At 41.6% G+C, this 19,817-nt stretch overlaps 1 protein-coding gene across 2 annotated transcripts in view; it reads right to left on the minus strand.

Annotated features, from left to right (window-relative positions):
- GYPC (glycophorin C (Gerbich blood group)) overlaps window positions 1-18,986 on the minus strand; it is a 33,198-nt gene extending 14,212 nt beyond the window's left edge. The window contains exon 1 of one of the 2 annotated variants that reach the window (XM_030952829.1): window positions 18,763-18,986. In XM_030952829.1, the coding sequence (XP_030808689.1) occupies window positions 18,763-18,796 (34 nt within the window). In that variant the 5' untranslated portion in view covers window positions 18,797-18,986. Of the gene's footprint in view, window positions 1-8,427; window positions 8,552-18,762 lie in introns of those variants that run through there. The other variant, XM_030952830.1, reaches the window with a different exon arrangement.
- Between the last annotated feature and the right edge of the window lie 831 nt (window positions 18,987-19,817).

Consider the following 19,817-nt stretch of genomic DNA (forward strand, 5'->3'; position numbering starts at 1 on the left):
AACACAGAAATTATAAAAAGCAATTATCAAATTAGTTTAATTAGGTTAGGACTGTCACATTATTTTAATTGCATTTGATTCTAGTATACAGTGTTAGCAATATAGTTTTTCACTGTTTTAGAGAAGTAAATAAGAGAAAATCTGTTTTACAATGTTTGTGGAAGTAATGGTTTCATTCACACAGTTTCTCCTTCTTTTGTGAAGATGAATTGCCATTGGGTCTTGGGGAAAAGCAGAGATGGAGAGATACACTAAAAGTCTTGTCAAAAAATAATCATATTATATCCCTTAATGATAAGAGGGAAAAGGATAAAATATTAATGAAATTTGGGAAACTATTTTAAGTTAAAAATAATAAGGATATTTTAACAGGAACAGATGTTCTATATTTTGAAATAAAAACACATATCAAATTTAAAAAGAGAAAAAAATTGTTTTGAAGGATTATATAAACTAAAAAACATACCGATTTTTTAAACTAACTTTTCCATTTGTCCCCCAAAAGAACTGAAAAAGAACTGACAGAGACCTCAAATTCCCCTTTCAGTTTGAACAGTTTGAACCATGTACTCTTTTGGGTTTTTTTGGTTTGAAGTTACTGGAGACTTTAACTTCATTGCTCAGGGTTGTTGAACCCTGAGAACTGCCACCAATTCTGATGGTAATTAAGTCCATCTGGCAAGTGTATTAAAATGTTCAATGCCCCCTTAGAAGTACTATAAATGTTGCAGTGACCAGTTTTTTCTGTGCTCCTATGGGAAAGCTGCTCAATATCTGAAGACCAAATGTTGCCTTCTTATCACACAAAGGTGCATGAAGTGTGAGAACCTGGAGGAAGGTCCAATCTGCTGAAAAAATGCTGCATGTGGCTATCTGGAAGTTGTGTCCTGTTTTGTCTTTTCATAGGTATAGTTACATGACTGCAAAATTTCCTTACTTTTCCCTGGAAATAAGTTGATGTAACCAAGCCATCATTTACATTTTTCCTGTATAGCTGTCACAGCCAGCTCATATAGAACATTTTCCTGGAGAAGATAAATTGACCTGGAATTGTTTCATTGAGAAAGGAGTGACAAATGGAGTATGAATCAATCTCTCAAATACAGTCCATGATCAGGACATTTTCCTGCCTTTGTCTCTCCTCCTCCCACCTCTTCCCTCTTCATGAGAGCAGAGTACCCCTTTTGAAGGCATTATAATTGGGAGGGTTTTGAAAGAAACACTAAATATCCAGTGAATCTGATGATTCTTGTTAATTTCTGCCTGACTTTCCTCCAAAGTCAACAATTTTAAATTCTATTCATTTTTTGTTGAACCAAAATGGTAACAAACCAGCCATATGCTCCTTCACTGAGGTCAAAGCTGAACAGACAGGAGTTGCTGGCTTAACTGATTAATCATTGCAAATTTGCAGATGACCATAGGTAATCTAAGCAGCTGACCACAGACACAGTGAAAGCCCATCTCACAACCTGTAGCTGATATTTATCTTATAATTCTCAAGAAACAGTTCATGAAAACAGCATAACCCCCTGATCTAAACTTTTCGTGTTAAAAACATAAGCATACAAATTTGAGTCAGAACCTTTTAATGAACAGTCAGAGGCCAAGAGATCTTGGAATAGGTTATTATTCCTTCCCAGTCCCTTGTGTAAGTGGTACATGAAGCAGTAAGACAACTTAACTGCTAAACTGCTTGTAATTATTTACCAAGACAAGCTTTTAATTTGTACCTAACAGGTCTAGCAGCCTCAGACCAGCCTCTCAAGCCTTTTGATTGTTTCTTAAGAGGATAAGGTGATCTCTGTTACTTAATGTTGTTGTGCTTGATTTTATGACTGAAATAACTTCTAAAGATTAGGTTTTGGTTTACATTTGAAACATACCCTCTTTTATGGACAAGGCACTAAGCATTTATGGATTTGGCACGAACACAAACATTAGTTAAAATTAGTCCCCTTAACTAAGACAGTCAGAACTGCTTGCTAGAATTAGAAACATTTTAATCAAATACATTCAACAGCATTTTTGCACTGATTTTCTCTGTTCCTGCTATCTGCCTGACTGTCCTTTTATCCTTCACAAATTTTGACTCCATTATTCAACTCCAACTGTTTTTAAAGGAAAAGCAGGCAAAGATAAGGACTGCTTCAATTTTCAGTAAAACTGCAGACTGGAGAGAAAAGGGAGACCAGAGTAGCCCAGCACTAAAGGAAAGGCAGTGAGGACTCAGCATTTTTAAGCTCTGTTTAGCAGCAGTCAGTAGTGCAGTAACCAGGAGCTTTCCAGCCATCAGGGACACAGATCCAGAGACCCTGCAGCTCCCCCTCCCCATGGGGAGCTGCTGAGGGAGGGAGCCTCTGTATACTGGGGGTGGGATTTAGGGGGCATAGATCCAAGAGCAGGAGTGCTCCACTGACTCTGCTGCTGGCAGAAAACTCATTTTAATAAACACAGACATGCTGAGATAGAAACATGGCCATTATTCTTTTGAGGCTGATAAATGCCTATTTCTCATTGAGATGAAAAAACTTGACCTTGTGCTTAAACTAGAGATGATATGATCAAACTACACACCTAGAAAACACCTGGAAACTGGTGAAAGCCTGATAATGCTGTAAGAGTTCAAAGAATGTAGCACCAGGCTCCTATCCTTAGAAAAGTATAATAATTTTCCCAACATGGGCAGGTTTCTTCATTTATGCTCATTCCCACTGTCAATATTTTGTAGCAAAGCAGTCCAACAGGTGATAATTCTTGGAAATGGGAGTTCTCTGTGCTCTGTCCCCTGGCTTATTCGATATGAATTGTATTCAGCTCCATCCAGCTCATACACCAGCGCTTGCCTAAGGCTGTCTACTGCGCGTTGCAAGTGGAAATGTCAGGTTGCTTAGCATATGTTCTTCAGGGACACAGAGATCTTTCCTGGAGCACAGATGAGATTAATATTATTAATGGAGATATCTGTAGTGGAAACAATCTTCCAAGTGCTTTGAATATTGAGCATATTAAAAAAAGAAAATAAAACATATTGAAACACCTTAGAAACTTGCAAGGCAAATAGTAGCTCAGGGCAACAATATTTCTTATTTCCCCAGGTTTCTTCAATGAATATGGAGATTTCTTCTACACATTTGCTCTAAAGACAAAGGCCACATTATTATCTGAAAAGCAATTTACGTATCAGTTCAAGATGTCTGAACAGAGTTGAGGAATTTTAGCAAAACTTCTTCACCATCTATCATTCATCTGAGCTATTCTAGACAAATTGTGCAATAATTGTTGGGGAAAAAAGGAAAAAGGATTATTTGTGTATTATTTCTGGACAACTGTCTGGAATTATTTGGAAATTAGCATATTGAACAGATTAACAGAGCTAAGCATGAAAAGACCTGCACTGAAGCCATACACTGAATGTTGTTCAGCACAGATTTATACTGTGAGGTTCATTAACAGTTTATTGCTAATGTCAAGGACCATGTAGGTGGGAGGCTAATAACCAGCCTGACGAGATGTTTGACTCCTGGAAAGGAGTCTGTGTGATCTCAGCTGTCTCTACAGGTGCTGCAGCAGGATACTGATAGGCAGCTGGTCGAGATGATAGCCATGTGTCTCTTCCAGCTGGAGCCATTCTGTCCTGTTCTGTTCTGACATGCCTTCTTGCAAGAAGATCTATTCAGCCTCCACACAGTGTGGTGAATCCTGGAGTATGGTGTGGGAATTTCCTTCCCATCAACCAATAAGCAAACTTAGAATGGCTTAAAGAAGCCTAGATTTCTAGAGTCTATAATCAGGGAAAACATTGTTGTTAACACTTCTTAACCATCCCTCTCCAAAGCTTGTGCTGAGGCCTTAACCTTGCTATGAGGTAGTGAGACCCATTTCTTTTGCAGAGCTTTCAACATGGTCAGAAGGGCCTGATATCTCCTGTAGGTGCTTAAATGGGGTCTTACCCTCTGTGTTTTGCCTGTTAAGTTGGAGTCATGTTTATGGAAGGAAAGTAATCATGCCAAAACTTGATGCTGCTACGTTCTTAAGTAGAAAAGAACTTCATTTAGTTTAATCCCCCAATAAGGAGTCCTTTTTACTGTTCACTTGAATGGCTCTCTGTAGATAGTGTTGACTTTCATGCAAAATGGAAAATTACATGAATTTCCAAGGCTCTTGTTTCTCTTTCAAATCTGGTTGAGGCTGGTCAGTGGACCCAAAAGTTCCTGATGAGAACTGGCAGATGGATGAGCAGATGATTAGGCAGACAGATAGACAGCAGGAACACATAAGACTCATTTCATTAGGAAACTGGACTGAAAACAGAAGTAGCAGTGGGTACTTGGATAGTATTCGTATTCTGGTCACCAATTTAAAAATATGCCATGTTTTTGAAACCATTTCAAAGCTTGTAGATGACATCCTTAGTAGTTTAAACAGCAAAGGGAAAAACAAAGGAACATCGCTGAGACTTTTTTTCCAGCTCCTTTTTTTTGGTCAGAATGCTACATTTTTATAGTTTGGGCTGCATTTTAAGCCTTTAAAGCCAAATTCAGCTTGGACAGCCCTGGAAATTTCAACAGAGGATTAATGTGTGTCATTAAGCAAAGAAATATGGTCTAGTAGTTTTCAATAGCAACAAATGCTTGCTATGGTACTTCTCTGATCAACATATTTTTCACTTACTGTAAAGCCTTTGGGCTGCTCCAAGTGTATGAAATATCCATGGAGGAAAGCTAACAGTGAATTGTGATTTGAGCTGGCCACTACATTCCTGCAGCAAAGGGCATTCTTGTTCCTTAACATTTTCCTTCCAAGCAGAAAACCAGCTCATCAAAAGGAAAGCCCCTTCCCCATTTAATATTGATTTATTTATTCATATTTACTGTTTATTTAGAAGGTTATTTGCTTATTGGCAAATTGATCCAAGTCAATCTGTAGTCTGACTGTCATTAACAGGGAGAGGTTTGCTAGGTGCAGAGAGAGAGGGCAAAAAGCAGGAAGGCTCTTTTGAGCGGTTGAAGTACATCATAAATCTACCTGCAGGAAAAACAAGTTCCTCAGAAGAAAAGCATAAAGAGGAAAGCAGCTGGTTAAAGCTGGAGACTTCTTTTCTAGAGTGCTCTGAGCAGAGCAGAGCACTCTGGACATTCAGAGTCCAGTGACTCCTTTGAGCTACAGCAGCTCTAGAAGGCCATGGAAAGAGTTTGGCTTGGTATTTCCCATGTGAGATTATATTGGCATGCACTAAGAAGTCAGGCCCTCTCTCAGGTGTCAGATGGGGACCCCAGGGCAGAGCTGTCACCCTGTGCCATCCTCCCTGCAGAGCTGCTCCTCAGCTGCATCAGCAGCCGTGGGGCTCTGTGGCCCAGCAGCAGCAGCACTCACTGCTGGCCCTGCTGCCTTAAAGCAGGGCACTTTCCCAACACACCGAGTGAAACACTGAGAGGTTCACACCCAAGGTGGGATTTGCAAGAGCTCCCACTGCTAAACTGCTTCTGCTTCCTTTGAAATCCCTTCTCTCACACATTCCACCTGCTCAGTTGGGCTGATGGTGAAAGTTTTGAAAACTCCATTTTATGAGTGTGAGAAACATGATAGAATCAAGCCAGAAACATAATATACAGCCTCTGTACACCTTCTCTGCTTTCCAACTTCCTAGTTTAATTCACCAGTTGATGCTGCCTAACAGGTTGCAGAAGTCTGCCTTCTCAAGCAGTCATGAGACAGCCTGAAAATTTCTCAAACCTCTTTTATAATATATCAAAACTATGTACCACTGCCTCCAGAGAAGTATGCTTTGGAACAGTCTCATAAGGTCAAGTTATCCCACTGAAACACCTATTACTATAAAGAGAATGAAAAGAAAAAAATAAAGAAAAATGAACAAGCCAACAGCCGCAGCACAGCCCTGGAAAATATGAAGTCATAAGTAGAGTTCAGCCAGAGCAGACTCTTAAATTTTGTTTAAGAGCCAAGTTCCACCCTGAGATATGTGTGAGCTGCAGTTTATTTCAGGGGGAGCTGTGCTGTACTTCATGCCATGGCAGGGCTTGGACACAAGTATGTATCTGTTACAAGAGAGGAGTAAAGCCCACTTCCTTTTTGCATTTTTTGGTTCTGTCTCTATAGATCAAATAGAAAACTTAAAGGAGTGGATAAAACAGGCCTCAGGCCCCAGCTTTACAGGGCCTCTCTGTCAATTTTAATTCTTTCTTCCACAAGACCTGAATGTCTGCCTTTCTAAATCCACCCAGCTCCTTTCACAAGGCATGGTAGGCTTTCCCTCTTCCCCTGCTACACCCACGAGTGTTAAACACACAAGCAGGAGCTCTAAGGATTGTCATTCTAGCTTCTTGGCTCTTGAGAGTCCCTTTAGGAGACAGTGAGCAGGAACTGCTCCCTAGGAGATGCACATGCTTTATAAAGAAGGGTCATACACAGCAGCCTGGCTTTAACTCTTTAAAACCTCACACTGGATATTTCTGCCTGAGAAGCAGGAGGCCTGATTAATGAGGAGGGAAGAAGGGGTGGCAGAGATGTTCCCTACCCTGGCTGCATTCCAAGACTTAGGAATTCCTAGGCTTACCAGCACCTTTGTGCTGTGCAGGGTTGCACAGCTGGCTTCAGACAAAAGCCTTTATCATTGCTGGGGCGGGCAGATGGAGGGGACAAAATGATAAAGGCATGGTCACACAGCCCTGCAGGCATTGGAGTTGCCTGGAACTGGACAGAGGAGTTCCCTGCTCCCTGCCACCAGCTGTGCATTCAGTAATGCTGAGCTTCAAAGGTTGAATGCTTTCAAGTCCAAGTTAAAAGATCTCGTTCAAGAAGAGCAGCAGACAAGGCTCAGTCCCGCCAAGCGCCAAGTCTGGATGTGAGCAGGAGGTTAAAGTACTTCATATGAGACACTCTGGTAAATGCAAAAGCTTTTATACCCCAAGGCACTCATTTAAACACTGAATTACTAATTCTGGCTCAAAACTTTCCCATTCCTCAGATCCCTTGATGGCTGGCCTGTGCTTTAACTCTCCATTAAGCATCTGCTACTGGCTCTAGTGGGTAAGACAGCCCATCAGCTCCATGCAGCACTTCCATGGGCAGGGATTAAAAAGATTTTAAGTCCTGGTTAGTCAAGAAAACCCAGCACCATCAGGATCAAACCCACACTGGCCATCACTTGTCATGGATTCTGTAGCAGATGAGAAGAGGGGGCGTTGTCCCTGGGAAAGGAAGTCTCTTTTCTTTAATGCTGGTGTAACCTAGCAGCTGGTAGGGGCTAAAGGAGACACAAGCAGCTCTGGTAATGCTACAGCATCACTTCATTGTGCAATGGCAGTGAAACAAAGGACAGGGAAAATTGGTACCAAATCCCATTAGCTAGAAGATGGATTGGGAATATCCCAGCAAGGTTGGGGAATGGAAAAGACAGATGTGTGTGGCCCTGGGAGTCTGGAGAGACATACAACCCTCAGCCACAGCTGACATGCCATGGCTTTGTGCCTGTTAAGGGACAGAGTTTGCATTTCTTGCTACATCTCCTCTCACCAAGGATATTTTCAGTGGAGGTTGGAGTGGGAGGAAATTATCCTCTAAGGGATATGGATGCTCATGTCCACAGACAGCAAGCTGGTGCCCTGAAGTGCCAAGCAGTGGAAAACAAAATCAATTGCAAAGCTGAACACCCACATTTATCCGTATTTCCCTGGCAAACTTCCCTCAGCCATCCACAAGTCCCAGCCCTTGCTCTGTGCTGCAGGCAGCAGGGCACGACTGGGGAGGGCTGGTCCCCAGCTTCTTCTCAGGTGTGAGCTGTGAGGGAAATCACCTGGGTGGAAAAGGGCATGTGCTACCTGTTACAGTTTCCAAGTCTCTTTTTCTCATTCAATGAGGAAAATCTACCCTTCTCTTCTGGAATAAATCACAGACACAATCTTCAATTACAGAACATGTGCTTTTCCCCCCTCCCACATCTCCCCCCAATGACTGCTGCAGTTTCATATCTGACAAAATTAGCCATCCAGACCTCCAAAGGGAGGAGCTTGTATTGCTCCCTCTGGCCATCTTCAGCAGCTGCCAGCTCTGCAAGGCCCATGGGGGAAGATTCAGCCAGAGATTTTGTACTCAGGTCACTTAAAAACAGCACAGTGGGAGCAGCAGCATGGAAGTCACACTGCTGTCTGTTCTGCTGCTGGACTCTGGAGAAAACAGGACACAGGATATGCTTCCTGTCTGGGGAAGGCTTGTAGCAGCCTGGGAAAGAAGGCATGACCTTTTCCTTAAAGGAAATGCAATTTGTGGAGAGGGAGGAAAAGTCCAGGCTGCATTTTTTTTTCTTAAAAACAGTGTCATGCAGCTGTACCTCATCTCACTTTCTCCCCTGTGTTCAAAGCTGATCTTTATTTATTAAGCAATGCCACATTTTAAAGAGTTTCGTACCTCTCTGCCAAGCCATTGTTGCTCCAGTCAGTCATGAACCTTCTGACACAAATCAGAGGCTGTTGCAATGAAAGGTTTCATTCATTGCAAGCAAAGGAAGCCAGAGGAGGTACCTCGAGAGCAGAAGGGCTCAGCTCATGCTCTGTTTCCAGCTCACAAATGGTTACGTCCCCAGGATGCTGAGATTAAGCATCTCACACAGAACGTGGGAGGAGGAAGAAGAGTCTTTGTCTGAGATTCATAGATTTTAATGGATTCCAGAAGGGAAATCCTTTAGCCAGGAGCAACATTAAAGTTCAGAGAAATGTAAAAGCATTTATCTCCCCAGTTATGTTCCTGCCTGCCAAAAGCAGGAGGGGTGATTTACTCCTCCTTGGTACAAAGAATCCCTTATGGATCATTAATCCACAGGGGGAATGAGCTCAAGAGCCAGAGACATCTTTTCTTAATGTGCAAGAACCTTGAATCAGCGGGAAGTTTTCTTTGGGAGCATACAGGATCAGTTTATCTTTATTTGCTCCCCACTACCCCCAGTCTTCAATAGTGTTTCCTACAAGAGCTCTAGTTACCATTCATAAATCACTTTGCCTTCAATAAAATCCGTGGTGATAGTAGATGAGGCTGCTGTGAGCTAAACCAAGGCATTTGAAGCAGAGTAATATTAAAAACTTTGGATCTGAAATCAGCAAATTCTGATACAAAGTCCACTAAAATCAATAAGAGCAATCTCAAGTTCTGGGGTACAAGTATCTCAACAACAGATTTCAGCACTGCAATGGTAGCTTGCAGTAAGTAAGGCATTCCTTGAGAAACTCTGCAGAAATGGGAAGGACACAGAAATAGTTGGGTATTTGTTTACAGGCCAGGACATCAGGTGATCTCAGGTGATGAAGTTTTCAACTTACAGCTACAGCTGTACAGAAAACATGCACAAAAAATTACAGTAGGAAAGGGGTTAGATCTGGTGGACACCACTTGTTAATATTTTCTCATTCTTTAGGAGTAATGAAAAGAAAAACAGTCTCATTTTGTCTCACTTTGACTCTGTGAAAGCACCTGAAAATATTTCTATAATGTCTCAGTTGCTAAGTGAGGAACATTATAGACTGTGTTTCTCTCTATATATTCACAATATGCAGACATTTACAATATGCCACTGTTCTGTGGTGGATGGCATTTTATATTTTTTACCTCAGCAAAAAAGAAGTGCAGCAGGGAATTACACTTCTGTATTCAAATCTCCCAAGAAGCACTCCATACTTAGATTTGCCAGGTTCCACATAAGTCTGGTAAATACACATCCTTGTTACTGTAAATTACTTACAAGATCAGAAATGTGGCTGCAAGGGAAAACCAAAGCTGGCTGGTGTCCTTGGGTTTTATGCTCTCGTGTGTGTCTGCATGTGCACACAGCATCCTTTATTTTGGCTCTTTGTCACACAGTTAGGCTTTGACAAACCGAAAAGTATTAAGATTAGAACACTCATGTTTACAGGTATTACCACCTGCTACTTCATTTCTTCCATGGTGCTTAAATGTTCAGGTATGTGGCTTTGAAACACGGTACCTTTAATGCACTTAAAAACCCTGCTGGATTTCCAGCTCTCTTTGATCTCCACAGTCTAGAGACTATCTCAGAGAATACAAATAAATGTGTTTAGGGGAAAAATATTTTCAAGGAGAAACCCCTAAAATCCTTCCAGCTTGATATCCATTATCAGTTGATGTCATACCTAAGTTTGTTTTTTGCATTTTATCTTCATGTTTCAGGAGGCTGAAATCTCTATCCAGAATCAGCAACTTGATGAGGTAACTTGGGAAGACATATGTGGTCAGTGCCACACGAGTGCTGAAGTGTCAAATAATTATTTGGTGATTCTTGTTTAGAAAGGAGATGGAGGGAGAGATCATTCTGCCCTGAGAAATTCACAGACTGAACAAAGTAAAAAGAATACACTTTTGCAATGAAGAAGATTGTATTTTGTCAAGCGGAAATGGGAAGGATGTGAGTGGAAAGCTTGCTATTAATCATGAGTAGGAAGGACACATTAACTGGAGAGCTGGAGACACAGGAAAGACTCAGATAACCAATGGTATGAAAAAACCAGCTTCTTTTGCGGGCTGTACAACACCAGCTTTTCATCTCCCACCATGCCAAGTCACCATCTGTCACTACCCTCGTGGTAATGGCTTGGATTTGTAGTAATTTCAATTTGTCCCCTGTACAGCAAATACAAATCAGATCTGGGTTCTTGGGTCAGGGTGTGGGATGGTTGACTAGGGAAGAGGTGTTGTGAGGAACCAGATCCATTCAGTTATAGAAAAGGTAAGATAGAAGGGCTTTTTTCCCTTTTTAAAGGATGTTCATGGGTCCAGTCACTACCTATTGCCTGAGCTGTAGGTATGATGAGTAGGCAGCCATTAGTGGGAGATGGCAAAGTGCCAAAGGCAATCAGCAAGGTGTCAAAAGAATTCATTTCTTCACCTTGGGTGGAAACAGCCTTCATGAGAAGTACCTACCAAACAGCCTTTGAATCATAATATCATGGAATGGGTTGGGTTGGAAGAGGCCTTAAAGAGCATCTGTTTCTAACCACACCCCCATGGTCAGCTTCATCTTCCACCAGACCGTGTTGCTCAAAGTCCCAGCCAGCCTGACCCTCTTCTCCCTGACCTGGTGGTGTTCTTCCTGACTTTGGTGATAGCAGAAGTTGTTCACTCCACTCTTCTCCATGGTTGGAGCAGGATAGGTTGAGTAACAGGAAAAGTGACAGTGTTCAGAGTCCACTGAGTGGTTTTGCAAAAGAGTGAAAAACCCTTTTTTCCCAAAGCAAAGGGGAAGCTGAGACTGGTTCCCAACTGCAGATTTGTTTCCTGGTGTACTCAACACGTTATGCAGGGTTTTCTGTAGAGAGAGATACAGCCTAATTTTGTGTATAGCCCCTCTTTCCACCAAGGGCTTAATTGCCATTAGTAACTGGTGGCATAGCTTCTTTAAACAAAAAAAGAAGTTCCTTATGAGTTCAGTATGCAGAAAACTGGATTTTTATGTAATAGAGTCCCAAAATCAAAGCCATTGACGTAATTGTGGAAATTCAAGAGAAACAGACAATAATCATCTCTCCCAATTGTAAAAAATGTAAAAAGCATGTCCCAGCTGTAAATAAAAATTGCTATGTGATGACAGGAAAGATCTGGACGGGGGGGGGTGTTGTTTCATAGCAAGCTGTGAAGATGAGAGAGCAAAGAGAAATCCATAGAGAAGAAGGAGAGTGGAAGAAAGGGCAACTCCCAAAGGAAACAAAGCCTCAGCCCAGATGATGACAGGGAAAGATCTATGTTTTCCTGACCTGTTCTTTTCTTCCTTTCCACTGGCAGCACTGTGGAAGGTCCTTGAGAGAAGGGGGGAAATGGCATTTAACAGCTGGGACCTGTGTGTCTCTTGTATGTTCAGAGATGGCCATTTACTTGTGGGCTAAGGGACAGACAGGGTTAGGAGGTGCAGAGGATATCTAGACAGCATGAGAGAGCATGTGTGAGAGAGGCCACAGATACATCAAGGATTTAATTTCCTGCTTGCATTGTTGGATGGGACTGGGAGTGTGCTCATTACACTGGCATGAACCATTGACAGGTAGAAGAACAACCTCAGCTAGCTCATGAGTGCTGGTTATAAAGGAAATAAAAGACTAGACTATTTAATAATAAATTGGTAAACTTCTAGCCCTAATACATGCTAAGAAATTCCTGAAAGCAGAATTCAACAATATATTCTAGAATACAGAAATAAAATATAAAAATCCAGCATGTCATTTTAAACAGAATTTTTGAAAATGTACGCAAGTTTCCTGAACTCTAGGATGACTACATTTTATGGTAACTCTTCACCATCCACTAGAAATATTTTTTCCCTCTACTCATTCAGACAGATAACTCTTTAATCACTCGAGTTTAAATGATTTGTGGTCTATTTGTCTCACCTAAGGATTATTTGGGTTTATCTAAAGTCAGCCATGAAGACCTGCTTTCTCATCCCTTCTTAAGTGACTGAAATTTTTGCAACATCCAATTAGCAGACAAGGAGCAACTTACTTTTGTCTTAGTAAGAACACTTCTCGAAAAAACAAGATGAACCACAGAGAAGTTTGCCTACAAAAAAAAGTTAAACTGGAATAACAATTCTGTAAAATCTCTTCCAGCATAAATTAATCTTCTCAACTATTTGAGGGGGTTCATAGAATTATGTAATAGGATTGAATGGATTCTTGAATAAGTATTTTGTTTCTGAAGGTGGGTAGTTTTTTTAAAGAATAACTTTAATTTTGGTATGAATATACTTATATGATCAGCATTTCTAGAAAACTGTCCTAAAGATGCAATTACCAAATTCTCCCAGCACAGATGAGCTAGAAGAGGAATATAAACCTGAACGAATAAAGCCATATAAGTAGTGGAAAGGATGGTGGGTATAAATCCACGTCTTTGTATATGTATGCATACAGATATAAGGTATATTGTATATAGACACACTCTGTGTGTGTATGTATGTGTGAACAGACAGAATTCAAACTAGTTTTCTAGGTTTAGTGTTATTGAGTCTCTGCTCACAACTATAAACACCTGCACATATGTAATGATTTGATGTCTGATCCTGTATGGCTGTGAACTAGTCACACATGTCCTGTATGATGTGGACTGTCTCATAAAACTAGGTATTTTAAACATGTAGTCCCCAGTAAAATAGGCATTTATCACTCACAGTAACAAAGGCTCAGGGTGTGTTCAAATGCCCCCTTGCAACTTACTGATAAAAAGCTTAACTCAGTTCCAGGGCTTATCTGGAGAAAAAAGAGGTAGAGATCCTCATGAAATAACTGAATTCTTTTTTCCCTCTTAAGATGAAAAAGAGAGGCAGAGGAAAGGAAAGAAAAATCACTTTAAAACTCTAATGCAGCAGAACAAGTTTAACCCATTGAGATTTTTAGTGAAGTTTTCTGCTTCATCAAGAAGAACCCTGTGGTGAAACATATGTCAGAAGAGAAGAAATGAGAAACTGGCATCCTTTGCATATGAGATGATTAATTAAGAGGAAAATCACTCAGCCAGCTGTCTCATTGGTGAAACTACACGTGCAAGGTACATCTGCAATAAGGGATCAGTTTAGAACAGGCAGTGCATTTGATTTCCATGCTAACATAGCAGAGATAGGAATCTGGTGTGAATTAGATTGTGCTGACTCTTCAAGAAACAGAGGAGTCCAGATCTTATTTCAGCATGAAATTATGAGCTGCATGTCTGTTGCTGTAGCATTGCAGTGTTGGTACTTGATGCAGTTATCAGTTACAAATAAATTATCCAGAGAAGAGAGGCTTTTCCTCCATCTATGTTCATAAACTGTTGGCAAACAAGGCCTGATTTCTCCAAGTGACGCTTTTCTCCATTCTCCAAGTAGTTTTTCAGAATGCTTAGCAGCTGGTGAATTTTTCATCTACTCATTATTGGGGTAATGCTGTCAAATTCATCTGACTTAGAAACTTAAGGAAGTAAACACAATTGTCTGCTGCCCGAATACTTGCCCTCCTAAGGTGTTTCTATATTCTTGTCACTGTGGCATCTGCGTTTTTCATGCATTTTCTATCACAACTTGTATGTGAAACAAGAAATTGTAAACAAACTTCTTACTCATGTCAAATGCTGTTTTCAGAAGTTTTCTGATCTTTCTGTGGGAAACAAGCAGGCCAGTTGCTAAATAACTTCTGAGCTATGTTTTTTTTTCCTGAGCATGCATTATAGAATTAGGCAGTGGGAAGCAAAGAGCTGTTGCACCAGTGATTCTGCTGGAATCAAACCAACTCCTTCCTCCTCAGCTTTTCCTAGCTAAAAGCTGCCTCACCAGCAGTGTCCATGGAGAGCAGTCATTTCTCTCCCACCTGTAATCTCTCCTCTTTACCAGCCTTTTGAAGAAGAGATGACTGTACAGCACCTAGCACAATCAGATCCCTCTGTTGGCTTGAATTTCTCTACGCTATAGGAATACTGATCCCTCCCAAACAATAGAGGCAGGCACTACACAGAGCACACACACAAACAGACTTTCATTAGACAATGCAGTTCTGAAAGCCTGTTTTACAAAAGACTTTGCTGATTGGACTCAGTCATTTGAACAGCTATGCATACAGGGTATATTACACAAGAGCCTAGAAAGAAAGGTGCAGCAGCAGCAGCAATGTGATGCAGACACTGCATAATTCTATAATATTAACAGGCTTAAGCACACAACTAGCCACAACCTGAATCTTTAACATCTACTTTAACATCTACTGTGTATTTTTTTTAATGATGCCCAGCAATACTGAAAATTGTGTATTTTAAACCAGCAGACTCCTATTTGGGTCAACATTCTCCCTATTCTCTCCAGCTCAGCGGTTTGCCAACATTTCTGCTGTTAATTACTGAAATTTTAGGTGCATTCTGAGCCTTTCAATTCCCAGACTTTCACATAAATATGTCAGACAATGAGGGTGTCAGGAGAGCCCTGGGGTATAAAGCCAAATGTTCCAATTCATATGCACAGTGGTGGGAAACAAACATACAAGCAGAGACATTCAATTTACATCAGTGCTTGTAGGATATGTTTTGAGATTTCTGTGCTAAAAATGAGAGGGTATTATAATCGGTAGGTTTCCTTGTGTATAAATGCTCACAAGTTTACCAGTGAAGACCAGATTTTCATAATCAATAGCCCCTGTTTTTGTTTATCACTTACTGTCACAGGCAAGCACTTCTGTTGATTAAGGGCAATGAAATCACATATATTGCCAAGGTGTGAATAACATAATTAAAAACCTGAAGGGTTCATTCAAGGCTTTTCACAAGCCCTGTGTGAAAGGCAGGTGGTATTGCTCCAGGAACATACAAAATAACCAGTTTGCAGCCCCAAAATATATCTCATTATGAGCTGAAGATGTGGCAAGGCTGTTCCCAGAACCACACTCCCCATTCACAGCCAGAAGTCTCTCTGCCTTTATCTGAGGCCCCCTTTGCAAGGTGGCCTCACTGAGGGGACAGATACATACGTGACTCATTTTGCCAGAAGCTCTGACTGTCATTGGGGCAGGTGAAGAAGCTTGGGCTGATGGAGCCAAGACCTCCTGCTTGTAGAACAGGGGCAGCACCAGACTCTGCTCCCCTGAGCAGGGCAGTGCCTGGGTTACTGCTGGAGGAGTGCTGGCAATGCAGAGGGAGTGCATACAGCTCAAGAAGGCTTCACTTCACCCTCTTCCCCACTTCTTCCTCCCTCTGCAGCTGGGGCATGGCCTGAGGACCAGCCTTGCTTTTTGGTTTCCTTTTGGGCCAATTCTTCTGCGTTGCGCACATCACACTGCTTCCCTATCCCCCCAGGAAGAGGACCTTATCTGTTGATGAGTGATGAGGAAGAAAAGCCTCCACAAACTGTTCTCCTTAACCACTTACTCCTTTGACAGCTGGCATTTGGAGTATAAAAGACCCCAGATAAACATTCCCAGACTGCTGGGTACAGATGAAATCCTGTAAATTGCAGAACACCTTCTCCAAAGAGGTGAACACCTCTGACCCATAAAGATGGCTTTGCACAGATCACTGCCTGCCCAGGTTGAACCTTTGACTTGGTGACGTTTATTGTCCTAATCCTTCACCTCATTCGAGCTGTCCCACTGCCTCAAAATAGGGTCACTGCAGTCTAACAGGAACAGGGCAAAAGCTGCCAGCTGAACTGAGACTGCCAAACCTGTGGAGTTCCTCAGGTTTCATTGTTAAGTCAGGCAGCTACTGCTTGTACATGTGAGCAGGAAGCAAATGCACCAGAGTTACTGTCTCCCTCACCTCTGGTATGGGTACAGAGAGCCCACTCAGATATCTGGGGGGATATCTGAGCTGGGCATGGGAAGTGCCCAAGGTGAGATGGTGGGGCATCCCCATACAGAAGCAGAAAGCATTTACAGACTCCATAGAGCTTAATATTTAAAATCTGAAACAGTGCGTGCTCCCCCCCGGATTGACAGGATCATACTGCATTTATAGAATGAATAAAATTCCTTATCAGCCACGGGTGAACACAAGGAGATAAGCAAAGTACATGAGCAATTAGGTAACTTAACACTGTTCAGTTTACATCAGTTGGCAGCTGCTCTGTGGTCTCACCTGCAGGTATTCAGCAAAGAATTCATATGTTCAGAATATGTATCAAAAAGTTTTTGATGATTATTTTATGCATATTCACACCCATCTCAAAGATTTTCACTGTGGCTATGAAGCAAATTTGTTTTCCCAATTATTCTGCTTCTCTGGCAAACATGTGCTGTCCGTGCTGCGCAGTGCCTGTCAATACACTGAACTTTCAATTGTTTCTTGTCTTGTTTCTTGCAAAATTAGCAGGAGTTTTACTAGGATACAAGACCCTTTTCCAAAAGACCTTCCACCAAAACTTCAACCATTATCAATGCACCAAATGTGCATTATACAGAAATATGGTACTATCAGACTTCCCTTTAACTTTTGTTCCCAATCTATACATTTTATCCATCTAATTAAAGAAAACCAAACAAAAACAACAAAACAAAACCAAAACACCCAACCAAAGACAATATATTATGACTATTTTTCAGCCAGAATACTCCTAGCTGGATTGCAAGCAATTTATTTTCATGGAGAGATTCATATAATCTTAAAATAGTTCAAGTTGAGAATTCCTGTCCACATTTTGGAAAAAAAAACCCAGGAGAACCTGATGCATCTGTCTGTTTTCATTATGAGCAGACAAAAGGCCCCATGGGGCACTAACTCCTCATCCGGTTTCCCCCCAGGGCCTTCTGTGGGGTCTGACAGCCTGGGTCTGCCAGAGAGGCTGTTTGTAATGTATTCAGAACTGTAGAGCTGGTCCTGGATGTGTCACTTGGCCGAGCCTGTCACTAAATATACAACATTGGGTCTGGACCCTTGCTGATATTTCACAATACACAAGAAGAACCTCAGTGAGTCATGATCACCCTCCTGGACATGCTTGGAGAGCACCAATAGCAGTAATTTACACAAGCTGTGCCAAACAACAGCTTTCAGAATGCTGAATTAGCCAGCCTGTATCTTTCCTGGCTATAACAGAAAACAAGCTGCAATAGAAAACAAGCTGTAATATTCTAAACTGCAGAATGAAGTAGAATAAAATATAAAGGTAACATCTAATCTTTCTTGTTGGTTAGAATCTGCGAAAAGGACTAAAGGGTAACTTGAAATTGCTGGTTGGGATTCCAGAGATTCTGCTTGCTGTGTCTTTTCTGCTGGATCAGCCTGCCTCATTCAAAGCTTGGGAAACATTGTCAGTGTCTACAGCCATACAGAACAAATATCCTTACAGCAGTATCTGGATCAAACCCTGAACTGCAGGCTGCTCCCAGCAGAGCTGTCTGTACTTTCTGCCTTCTTTATTGATGCCATGGTATGATAAACAATTCTGCTACTGGCAGTTTATTTATTAAAAATAAAACATACATACTTTCTTGAATTCAAACAAGATCATACTAAAGCCATAAGAAAAAAAAATATATTGCAGCACCAAAAACTCAAAAGAGTTTTTCACAGCTTATCAAATAATAATCCATCCCTTCCTTCACTTTTCTTTTTAAGACTGTCCCAAAATGAACACTACCAGAGTGCAGCTGAGCCTCTGTGCTCCCTTGACTGTTTGGGCCAAATTCTCTCTTTTAAAATTTACTGAAATATGCAGAGTTACACAAACACAGGACTTGCCCTCCTGTACCCTCTCTTGCTGAAAAACCAATTTGCTTGTCCTTAAGCCCGTGTTTCTAAATTTCCAGGAGCAGAAACACATTGTGGCTTTAAATATAGACTGTCAGTTTGTGGCTTGGGTCTCATGTTACACACAGACAGCTTGAGACTCCTAAACCCAGGCTGGGCAGCACCATTACTATCTTAGAAAAGCGTCAGCACGCTTTCAAAATGCTCTATAACTTCATTCCTGAAGGCGGGGGAGGGAAAACATTCAAATGAAACTTTTCTAAGCTGGGGTTTAGGCGGAAACGTTGCTAACTTTGCTTGGTGCTGTTCAGGAGCCAGAGTTTGCAGAGCCTGTTCCAGTCCTTCCCTCACACACGCGCGCACACAAACACAAAGAATTAAGAAAGAAAACAGCTTCTTCACAACTTTTTTCCTTCAGGATTAGTCTCAGGCATTCCTTATTTTTTTTTCCCCATATGAAATGCATTAGACAATCTGTTCCTTAAGCAGCAGGCTGATAAATCCACTCTTATAGTAAGGGGGGAGGGGGGTAAGGGTACTCACGTGGTTGAGATGTCGCATTGTTTGGGGAACTCATAATTTACGCCTTTGAAAAATGCCTTATTTGTGTTGACAGCCTCTCTTCCCTGCTCAGAACTGACGGCGGGATTGAACAGAACAGCTGGAAGAACCCAGGAAAATGCTCCTCTTGTTCGGGCTCTCCTTGCCTGGCTCCTGACCCCTTTGCAACTGGAAAAGGAAACAGCACATGTGTCATTCTCTTTTGCCTGTGTAGCTCACATGAGCGGGGAGGGGCACCCATTTGCAGATAGCAGTAACTGTATTCAAGTTTTGCAAGTTGGATGTATTCCACCCCTCTGCTTTTATTAGCCAGCAACCAGTGGAAAGAAAATGCTCTTTTCATTCTTAGCCAAATCTAGACACACCTATTAAATCCACTTCCCAAACCCCTATCCACTGCTGTTGATGTTATTTCTTTTGAGTGCAAAACTTGCTGCTGACTCCTTTTCCTAAAATGTCTACCATTAGTGGGTAAGATTGAAAGTAGGACTTTCAATTTTTGTTGCTCATCAACCCCCTTCACCCTCACAGTGTCCTTTTAACAGGTGAAAATTGAGGATGGCATTTACTGGGTCCAAGTAGCTATGTCAGCATGTACCATGAATCTATACTGTGCTCAAAACAAACCTGAGGCTACAGCACAGGCTGAAGCACAAGTGACTCGTCATGGCTCCAACACAGGCTTCCTATGGCACCTTTGGCAAAATATTTAATTGCTGCTCCAGTTTGCCATTGGTAGAATGGTGAGAAAGATGAGACACCTGGTTTCTCCCTAGTCTTGGTATTTTTATTTTAATGTACAGGTGTTATTTGTAAATAAGATGTATTTATTGGGCTGCAGAGGTTAATTTGCATACTCCACTTTGAGTTTTTCAGCCTGGACTAGGGTGCCAGCTGCCTTGTTTATATAGCTGCCATTTAAAGCTATCTGTTTGGCTGTCTGCATGCTGTGCTGCAGTCAGTGGCATGTAGTCACTGTAAGTGTGCACACACAGCTTGTCTGTAGCTGACATGGACTAGCACTTCAAGGTTATACC

Source organism: Camarhynchus parvulus, chromosome 7, assembly GCF_901933205.1.
Source record: "Camarhynchus parvulus chromosome 7, STF_HiC, whole genome shotgun sequence".
NCBI lineage: Eukaryota > Metazoa > Chordata > Aves > Passeriformes > Thraupidae > Camarhynchus > Camarhynchus parvulus.